Genomic DNA, 11,501 nt, shown 5'->3' with positions numbered 1-11,501 from the left:
AAGACTCATTTGTAACCATTGATTGTTGGTACCTGTGTTAGTTGTGTTTATATCAGTTCCCTCTGCCAGCCTAGAGTGATCTATTATGTGGCGTGTTTGCTATCTTTTCTGAGGTTGTTTGTTTTCGCTGACACTGTTTCAATATGAATAGTTCGTGCTCCGTGGTCTGGTAGAGGTCATGTGTGTTTTTCCACACCCCCGTCAGGCATGGTGACCGAATCACAGCTAGTCTAGTGTCAACACTGGAGCCTGAATACAGATCAACGTCTCAGCGAAACACGGCCATTGTAATAACAGTCTTGCAGGCTATTGTCTTCTCTATCGCTGATAAGATGGCAAGTAAAGCAATCATGGTCAAACCAATTATGCATGTTAACTTGGGCGGGATAAACTGCCACTTGATGATAGCCGTATAAATAATCATATGCAGTGAAGCGTGTTTGTTAAAGGATATTATTAAATTATTACATTTCATTTTTGCATTTGTTGTCCATTCAATAACGCACAAGTTCACTCAAATGTTGGATCCTGGACTTCCTGTCGGACCGAAGTGAAGTGGTGAAGATGGGCTCAAAGATCTCTGCCCCTCTGACCCTCAACATAGGAGCCCCCCAGGGCTGTGTCCTGAGCCCCCTCCTCTACTCCCTGTACACCCACGACTGCGTGGCCATGCACAGTTCCAACGTGGTGATTAAGTTCGCTTGACGACATGACAGTGATTGGCCTGATCACTGACGGCGATGACACGGCCTATAGGAAAGAGGTCGACCGCCTGGCTCAATATAGCCAGGAAAACAACCTCACTCTCAATGCCGATAAGACCAAGAAGCTGGGGGTGGACTTCAGGAAGAAAGGATGGGAACAGGAACCCATCACCCTCATGCTGTAGCGAGAGTCAGAGAGCTTTAAGTTCCTCGGCTCACCTGGGAGGTGATGCCTCTTTCACCTCAGGAAGCTGAAGAAGTTCAGCATAGGGTCCGAGATCCTGCGGGCCTTCGACAGAGGCACAACCGAGAGCCTCCTGACTGGGTGCATCACTGCCTCCTGGCATGGTAACTGCACTGCCCTCAACCACAAACCGCTGTGGAGGGTCGTGCAAACAGCCGAGAGCACCAGTGGATGTGAACTTCCATCCACCCTCCATCCAGGAAATAATGTGACCAACAGTGTGTCGCAAAGCTTGGAGGATTATCAAAGACCCCAGCCACCCCAACTCCAGTCTGTTCGAACTGCTCAGCTGCCACACAAGAGACACTACCGTAGCCTTGAGGCCAAAACCTGGAGGCTAAACCACTCTACTTCCACCAAGCAAGCTTATGAACAAACCCTACTAAGAACTAGTGACTATTTACCTTTAAGCACACTCCACACACACAGACTACTTACCCGTAAGCACATACCACACACACAGGCACTTTATTCCAATACTACTACTGCTACCTCAGTGCAATACTCATGTTATTTACAAGTATTATTTGTATTATTTACAGTACAGGCCAAAAGTTTGGACACACCTTCTCATTCAATGTGTTTCCTTTATTTTCATTTGGTACATTGTAGATTCTCACTGAAGGCATCAAAACTATGAATGAACACATAGGAATGATGTATTTAACAATAAAGTGTGAAATAACTCTAAATATGTCTTATATTTTAGATTCCTCAAAGTAGCCACCCTTTGCTTTTTTGTTGTTAATGAAATATATAATAATAATAATATTTAATATAATATGTGTTAATAATAATATGTTATTATATATATAATATTATTATTATATATTTTATTAACAACAAACAATTTTTATTTTATTAACAACAGAAAAGCAAAGGGTGGCTACTTTGAGGAATCTAAAATATAAGACATATTTAGAGTTATTTCACACTTTATTGTTAAATACATCATTCCTATGTGTTCATTCATAGTTTTGATGCCTTCAGTGAGAATCTACAATGTACCAAATAGTCATGAAAATAAAGGAAACACATTGAATGAGAAGGTGTGTCCAAACTTTTGGCCTGTACTGTATATTATTATATTATTATATTAATTGTCTCTTGCTTTATTTCCATGATTTTCCATGATTTCCATGATTTCCTCTTGTTACTGCAATGTCCCGGATCTGAAGCCTACGAATGTTACTCTCTTATAATTGTTTAATGGGATGTAACAACAATAATCTTGATTCTGTAATCAACAATAAACTTCTGATTCTATTATACAAATGAGATAATGTCTTGCGGAATGCCTAGTAGTTGTGCAGTTCATGAATACGTTATCCACATTAAAAACACACATAGGTCACATACATACAATAAAAACTGACAGATATAACAGTGTTTATAAAATGTAGTGCCTATTTAAAAAGTCTAGTCATTTAAAAATAATAGTAAGAAAAACAGTATTATGATTTAAAAAGCTAAAATGCTAAAAGGCAGAGTACAGTATAGGTTCATATCAGTCCACCTTAAATGTGGCTCTTGTTCTGATTCCCTCAGAGCGCCTCGCACCAATAGAAACGAGCCCACTGTACCTGCTGTCTGCAGAGAGCAGACAGAGTCAGGGTTGGTTTGACTAAGCAAGGCAGCAGCCATTCAACTGTAGTGTGTTAAACTTTAGAGTCACCAAAGTACTGTGACAGCTAAGTTTGGTCTAATCAGGCATTACCCTCTCTACCGTGGAGTACGAACAGTTGGTGAAACATTGTAACAATTTGAGCCATTTGGATACATCGGATGGTTTTTGATCAGAAGGGATTCTCATTCTCCCAGAGCAGAGTGGAGACCGGCCGTGCGGAGAGAAGGTGTCGGGGGTCTCGTCGAGGGGTATTTTTGACCCTTGAGATTTTTTGTTTGTCGCGTTTCTTCGAAAAATTGTTTCCGAGAAGAATCTGTGTGTGAGGATAAGCTATTAGATTATTATATTATTATATTCCCATCATGTTAGGGAATGTGTCGCTCTACGCGGCGAAGAAACGGAAGAAACCTGTCCAGAAAATGTAAGAAAGTTACAATATATCACATTCAAGTTCAAGTTTAAACATACTTTGATGTTTATAAATAACAACCGTATGTATCATATGAGCCTCTTTATGAATAGGCACAGTCAGTCAATGTCATGTAAAAAACAACAATGTAATAGGTGTAATAACACTACAAGTCAACAAAAACAGAAAACAGTACCCATGTTATTCAGTTGTAGCAGTTGTTTAAAAACATAAATAGACATTTGTTGTTGAAAGCGATCTGTTACTGTGGGTGCATACTCATACTGTAATACATCTTAAACTAATTGGCCGATTGATGTTTATGAAACAATTAAACGTGTTATAACGTATAACTCTAAATAGGCGTGTGGAATGCAAATCCTGTTTGGTTTTGTGCAATGAGTTTATTTTAATGGCACATTTTCAATCATGTAGATTGTTTTTATAGCAGGCGTAGGTCGGCTTATGTACAGTATATGTAATTATGTTATTAGACTAAATATGCCGCAGTTACCTAAAGTTCTGTTTGAATGCCTCAAGTGTGAGGGTTAGGCAGGGTTAAGACTGTGGAAGGGTCTGACATGGACATAGGAGATACTCTTGTATTAATTAACTCTTGTATTAATTAACTCTTGTATTAATCGTAATCAAATTGAGAGATAACTGCTCTCACGCAATGCTTACAGGAGGGAGGGGGGCAGGGGGAGCTGGCCCAAAGTTTGGTAATCTGATACCCTTTTTTTTTTTTACTAATAATGAGAACACATTTTGTGTATTTAAAAATAAATAAACAAATAAATCCGAAAATGAACATCGTTTTAAGTCACGCAAACAGCAGTGACCTGGGTCCAGGGCAGAAGTGCACTAGTCTACTGTAGATCTGCAGCTTATTATGTTACTGCATGCTGTAGCATTACGATTCATGGATACATCACACATGTGTCAATGCCTTTCACTGTAATCTAGACAAATTGATGGCAGCTACTAGATTGTAATCAAGTGCAATACTGAAACACAACTGTGAACATTTCAAACCTGCAAACTGCGACACTTTAAATGAATGTGCAATAATACTATGTGCAATATGACAACCCTCGTGTACATAAGGTTGCAGAGAATAGGAAATGTTAGAATAGGTATAGCATAGCATAGAGTACAGCACAGTGTTTTATTTGTATAGTATAGTATAGTGGATAGTGTACATAGCCTTTATTTATGTAAACCAGCTCTTTTCCCTTCTTGTTTTTAGTATTTTTTTCCTAGCACCAGGGGAGCCCCCCCTCCCAAATGTCGTTGTATGGTACCTGTACTGTATTAATGACAATAAAGACCATTCATTCATTCATTCATTCATATAGACGTGGATGAGCACTTAAATATTATTTTAGATTATTTAATATTTACACGAATTGCATTGTGTGTGTGTGTGTGTGTGTGTATATGTCTGTGTGTGTTTTGTGACAGATTGGGCCACAAGGGAGACGCATAAACTATCATATTATTTATTAACCAAAATGTATAACATAAAGAAAGATATAGGCCTGTAGTGTGTGTAATCGGTAACATCAGTAGTGTAGGTGAGTGCATGGTTGGAATAGTGTGTAGGTGTAATGTTGTATGGTGCTTGTGTGCGTGAGTGCATGAAAGTTTCTTGTCATATGCTATTATGACTGTGCCTGACACGTGTAGTGTCATGCCACATCAGTTAGGCTAGAAGACGTACAAAGCCATACTGTATACAAAGCCAGGGAAGGCCCCGCGGCGGCCAACCCTACATGCATATGTGAAAACATCTCTCTCACACTGTCACACTGGCAGTAGGCTGGAACAGCGTACATGTGTACATTGTGCACTATGGCCTTTAGAGGTTGTCTTTTATTGAAGACTGATGACAACCCCAGAGCAGGGGAAACATTGAGTATACCCATGTGTCTGTCTATAGTAACTTATTCTCACTACACAATGATATCATTGTCTGCAGACCTGGCTCGGGATTTTTTAGGAGACATTCCTCAAAAAAAACTTGTCAGTCTTGTCAGTTCTGTTACTTCATCACAGTTTGCGGGTTTTCACCTAGGAAAGAATGCCTACTGTACTATTTGTTGTGGGGGGGGGAAATGATTCACAATCCTTACAAAATCTGTAAAAGGGAACCATTCAGTACCCTGTGTTTTGTTGGAAAGATGATATTGTCTTAAGAGACATGTGGTCAAAATCACATGCAGTTCTGGGTATCATATGATACTTCATTCTATCATATGATGTTTTTTGGGGGGCAGTCCCACTCATATTTTACATTTTATTGGAGAGTAAGGAGAGAGGGCATGTCAGCAGGGCGTGAGCCGGATTCAAACCCATGCCGACATGGGCATATCATATGTGTGCACTGTAGACCGCGGTGCTAGACCACTGGACCACCCCAGGCCACGTGATTCTTCATGTTGATGCTAATCATCCTATATCAAGGAGTTTTTCCTGTGTTGATGCATGCCTGTTCAGTACCCTGTACTACCCTGTAGTACCCTCAGTGTTTCCCCTAGGTTTGCTGCCTTGGGGGGGTGGCATGGACCGTGGCATGGACCCCCCCCCCCAGGGGGTAAGACCCTGCGACATACCAGCGTCATGTCCAGGGGGTGTACTTGTACATTAAGCCGCCTCACGCTACGGAAACAGGAGATAGGCTCCTTCCCTATGGGCCATTAGGCTCGAGAACCATCGGTTCTTGCGCTCTCTCTCTCTGGTGTGCCGACACCATCCTGCTCTCTATCCTCCTCTCTCCCTATTTTGCTGTCAACCAAAAGGCAAACATAACAACCAGAGTATTTATAATCTAATAAGAGGTATAAATTGATCCATATCAATTTATAACATAATTATAATTGAATATTGGATTGCTGTGGGCAATGCAGTCAGATAATGTCATTTTGACTTTACTCTCACCTGAAAAAAAAAATGGTATGTCCAACTATAAAAAACAGACATTTCCAATGCTTCAATCCACTGTCCATGTACTGTAAATATGCCATTATGGTATTACCATATATCTACTTTAAGTAAAATAATAAAGTGCATCCAGTTAGCTCTTTAGCTGGCATGTGTGCAGCAGACTAGCTCATCTCATCACCTCTGAGCTAGCTAGTTAGCTTGCACACTCGCGCACAATCTTGCCGCCACATACGCGAGTGTGCGAGTGTGTCCAGCGCGAAGCGAAGTGTGGAGATAGGTTTGGCTATGCGAGACTACTGGCGGACTAACGTTACCAACGAGCCCATGGGCTTGCCACTCGCCACATTCGGGTTGGGTTTTTAAAAAAGCGGGGGGAAGAGGAATGGCAATGGTAGGGGAAACACTGACCCTGTTCTGTACCCTGTTCAGTACCCTGTACCCTGTAGTACCCTGTTCAGTAACAAAGAAGAAGAAGAATGTTTTATTTGCCATGCAATCAACTTCAGTCAGTCGATTGTTGGATTATTAATTATCTTTTTCTCTAACCACAGGGTCCGCCATAGTTGGCACCCCTGGAGCAATTATGGGTTAAGTACCTTGCTCAAGGGCACATGCAGCTCCCTCCTGAAGCGGGGATCAAACCAGCAACCTTCTGATTGCTAGCCGGCCTCTAGGCTATCGCTGCCCCCCCAACCAGCTTTTTTAACTGTTTAAAATATCCCAAATAATGGGAAATAGTGTACATTTACCTGTCAGTACATGTTATCATTACTCTACATATTTTCTCCATAGAAACAATGGAGTATGAGCAGTTAGCGTTTGTTGACAAGCATAACCGATTGTGCTTTGTGCAGCAAGCAAATAAAAATATGAAGCGTAAAAATAAACCCATATTTATAACCAGCAATTTGGTGATTTATTACATGAAAAAATGGGAAAGAATGGGATCTTGGCCCATTCTTCAACACAGACAGTCTTTAAATGTTTAAGATTCCGGGGGGCCCGCTAGTGAATCTTGATCTTCAGTTCCTCCCACACATGTTCTATTTAAGTCTGGCGATTGACTAGGCCAGTCCAACACCTTTATTTTCTTCCTGTTGAGCCAATTGAGAGTCTCCTTTGCAGTATATTTTGGATCATTGGCATGTCATCCTATCGTCCTGGTGGATGGCAACAAATTATTTCAAGAATTTTCTGGTAATGGCTCCATTCATCTTCCTTCGATAATTTGGATTCCAACAGTATGTGAAGAGAAACAGCCTCATATACCATGATGCTTCCACCTCCAAACTTCACTGTAGGTTTGGTATTTTTAGGATCATATGCAGAGCCATTTCTCCTACAGACATGGCACGTTGTATTGTTGCTGAAAAGTTCGATTTTTCCCTCATCTGACCAGACTACATTGTCCCAGAAATCTACAGTCTTCTCCACATGTTCTGTAGAAACTTCAAACGAGCTTCAACATGACTTTTCTTCAGTAATGAAGTCTTCTGGGTGATCACAAATAGAGACCATGGCGGTGGAGTGCATTGCCTATTGTTTTCTTTGTGACAACTTGTACACGCTGCTTCCAGGTCTTTCTGGAGCTCTGCTCCAGCGGTACTTGGTTCTTGGACTACTCTTCTGGCTAACTTTCTGACTGCCCCGTCATAAATCTTGCGAGGAGCTCCTCTGCGTGGCCGGTTGATGGTCGAGTGATGTTCCTTCCGTCTATAATGGCCCCAATGGTGCTTATAGGAACATTTTAAGAGTTGAGAGATCCATTGTTAACCAGTTACTACTGCTGCTCAACAATCTTGTTGCAAGGGTCTAGGGAAGGCTCTATCCATCATGAACTGTTTGTTTACTTGCCTTCAGAGGTGGTAAACCCTTTTTCAAAAGGTGGAAGTACTTACCCACCAACATGCACTAACCCAGCTGATTCTAATTAGCACAGGTAGGAGAACTCATTAATGGCATAAGCTGGTTTAGTGCTTTTTTTGTGTTCAATACTTGATAGCATATAGCTTATTACAATGTATTTAGCTGTGTTGTTTTAATGGTAAATGGACTGACTTATTTAGCGCCTTATTCCAAAGTGCTTTACAGCGGCCTCTCATTCGCCCATTCACACACCAATGGTGGCAAGCTACCATACAAGGCACCGGCCCGCTCATTGGGAGCAATTTGGGGTTCAGTGTCTTGCCCAAGGACACCTCGACATGTGGCCAGCCGGGGTTCGAACCGCTGATCTGCCGACTTTGCAATCGTTAGACGCCGGCTCTACCTCGTGAACCACAGCCGCCCCTGTTTTATTTACTTAATACCAATGTCTGGTCTAAACTTCATGTGAATAGGCAATGGAAATATGTTGAATAACATTTTTTTTTGTTGATGTGTTGAATATTTATTTGGAATACGTATTTCCCCCCACTGTATACAGTATTTTATTTTTTATTTTTTATTCTGAAAATGTATCAGTAATCAATAAGGGAATCGATAAAGAATCGGACCGATAAGCAGAATTGATAACGGTATTGGTGTTTTTCTCATCAGTTCCCATCCCTACCCTGGTTACTTGTTGGCAGTTGGTAATGTGACATTGCTGCTTTCACAAACGTCACCAAAAGCTAATTATGAGAACACTTACCACAATGAGCTAGTGAGTGGAATATTCTTGGCAGCAGGGTCAATGGATTAATATTCCTTTGATGGCCATGAGAGAGGGCAAGCTACCTTTTTACAGCTTAACCTCATAGGAGCCAACGGACCCCCATGGGCATCCGAAGTGATATAAAGAGTTTACCTCGATCAATTCTCTTCATCGATATCACATTTTTTTCACAACTTTGCATGCTATACGATGCCACCATCTTTTTCCAGAGACGGTAAACACGGCCTAAGTCACATCCAGTTTTCTCCAACTGGAGAATGTGTCATGTCCGGTTTCAACGCCGAATTTCCATACCATTGGTCGGCCAACCCAAAAAAATCCCCAAAAAATAAAGAAATCTGATACATGAGAAAGGTCAAAGGTCAAAGATGGTGCCAACATATCTCCAAATGGCCTAAACATATAGGTGTCCGCCTAAACATACCTGTACTAAAACAGGTACAAAGTTGCATTTGCTCACATTACTAGCATCGACTTTGGCACAAGTACTAATAAGACCCTGGAGTACTGATTCCTAGATGATTTGGACTTCGTTATCAGGTTTCCAAGGTGATATTCACTGTAAAAGCTGTTGTTTTTTTAGGCGGAGACTGAATTTGAGATGTTTTATAATGTTCTAGCTCTATTTGCTCTGACACAGTAACATAGATTTTGATTCTGACACTTCTACAGCCACCCCACAGGTGTTAGCTTTCATTTGATAACAAGATCATTATGAAGGCCCTTGTGATTGTGGAGATATTCTATATTCACTGTGGGCATGTCATTTCGAGCAGAAAACCAGAAAAATGAGGTGGATAAGATGAGGTTAAAGGAACACTTCAGACCTATTCACAGGTAAAAGGAAAGAATGTTAAAGAGTTTTTTCCCCCCATGAAACGCTGACATGCTTAAAGCTGTCTTCTGTACAGGGGCTGTTGTCGCACCGACACAGACAAGGAAGGTGCAGTCTTTTTCAAGGAGATCTCTATTCTCTATGCTTTGCCAAACTAGATTGAACAGATAACAAACACTAAGTCTTTTTTGGTTTCAGTAGATTGCGAGGTGGCTGAACGTGAGAGAGATGGGAAAGAATGCTGCGGATAGCCGTATCAGTTTTCATTTCAGATGTGTTTTGTTCTGGTTGATCAGAAACAGATGTACACGAGTTCTCCAAGAGGTTATCGGGAGAGAATGACCTCAGTAACCCCCACTGTCTCCAGTTGTGCACAGTCATAGTAATAACACAACATTTCAATATGGCATGTTTGGGAAGGATTGGAAACCATCGATAGTAATCTCTCATTCTCTTAACACTTTGAATTGGACTTTTGAAGGATTTGTGAAGCAACTTCAAAGCAAGCAACTTTAAATTATAAATGCGATATCTAACAATAAGAAGAGCAGTATTAGATGTACTAGTGGTACAATCAGAGTTAGGAATTTGATAGAGGACCGGACTGAATAAACAGATGGACTAGCCTAACTGTATAGAGAGGAGAGGAGTAAGTAAGTAAGTAAGTAAGTAACATTTATTTCTATAGCACCTATCCCAGACCAGGGGTCACAAAGTGCTTTAAGAACATAATACAAGAGCAAAAGTTATAGCAGGTTGAAATAGGCAAACAAGTGAAAATAAGAACAAGTAACAAACAACAAAGTGTACAACAATATCAACAGGACACAGAAAGACAGGCTTTTGGGGTTAGCCAAAAGCCTGTCTATACAGGACAGTCTTTAGCTGTTTTTTTAAAAGCCTCGACCGAGACCGCTGATCTAAAGGCCAATGCACACAGCGTGCGATTTCTGTTGCGCGTCAACATTCCATTTTGAAGTTTGAATGGAAGTCTATGAGAACATCGCATCTCAACACACACGGCCCCGATTTTAATCGCACGGCGGAAATTCGATTCCATTCATTTTGAATGGGACAAAGCACACGGCGTGCGAGTTTTGTCGCACTGTCAAATTAATACAAATGAATGGAATCGAATTTTCGCCGTGCGATTAAAATCGGGGCCGTGTGTGTTGAGATGCGATGTTCTCATAGACTTCCATTCAAACTTCAAAATGGAATGTTGACGCGCAACAGAAATCGCACGCTGTGTGTATTGGCCTTAAGATCCAGGAGAGGACTAGAGTGGTTCTAAGATTGTGGCAGCATGTAGAAATGTGCATTTGAAGAGGCCCTGCCTGAGGCCCAACATTTACCTGCTCTGCGTCTGCATGGGCCATCTTGACAAACGTCTTAGCTTCTCAAATGACAGAATGCCAATCAAGGAAGCTCCAGGAAACAGGCTACATGTGCTAGCAGCTAGCGTCTCAGGGGTGTCGCCGTGAAGATGTTCAAGCTTCTGCAGAATCCACACTGATTTTTTAGAGATAACAATAACAATCAATAATACACCACTTACACTTCTACCACAGGGCCGTCCAGGCCCTGAACACAGCAAAGACCTAAGTTCTGGGCCCTGGACAGTCTGGACGGATTGATGGCAGCTGCTGGACTGAAAAAAATCAGGTGTAGTGCTGAGGCACAAACATGTACATTTCAAGCCTGCAAACTGCGACACTTTAAATAACGTGAAAAAAATACTATTGTGCAATATGACAACCCTAGTTGACTATCTGTACAGTATAGTACAGTGGATTGTGTACATAGCCTTTATTTATGTAAACCAGCTCCTTACCTTCTTGTGATTTTTTGTTTTTCTAAAAGTTTTTTTTTTTTCCCTTTCCTAACACCAGGGGAGCCAACCCTCCTAAATTTCGTTGTTTGGTACCTGTACTGTAGCAATGACAATAAAGTCCATTCATTCATTCATTCATTAAGATACATGATTTATGATAATTTGATGTATATGAATGCCTCAGACAGAATCAGGACACTCATAAAGTCAACAGACATCTGGACTTGTGCCGTATATATTTTTGTT

General features: G+C 41.1%; 1 protein-coding gene across 1 annotated transcript in view; it reads left to right on the top strand.

The window, feature by feature from the left end:
* Window positions 1-2,937: 2,937 nt before the first annotated feature.
* The window catches only part of ahr2 (aryl hydrocarbon receptor 2), a gene marked incomplete at its 5' end in the record, with an annotated part of 75,203 nt that continues 66,639 nt past the window's right edge, over window positions 2,938-11,501 (top strand). The window contains one exon of the mRNA XM_080527678.1: window positions 2,938-2,996. Coding sequence (XP_080383804.1) covers window positions 2,938-2,996 — 59 coding nt within the window. The remainder of the gene's footprint in view (window positions 2,997-11,501) is intronic.

This window comes from Nansenia antarctica, assembly GCF_963989245.1.
Source record: "Nansenia antarctica genome assembly, chromosome: 3".
In the NCBI taxonomy this organism is placed as follows: domain Eukaryota; kingdom Metazoa; phylum Chordata; class Actinopteri; order Argentiniformes; family Microstomatidae; genus Nansenia; species Nansenia antarctica.
The sequence above is the reverse complement of the archived record's forward strand: the minus strand, read 5'-3'. Positions and strand labels throughout refer to the sequence as shown.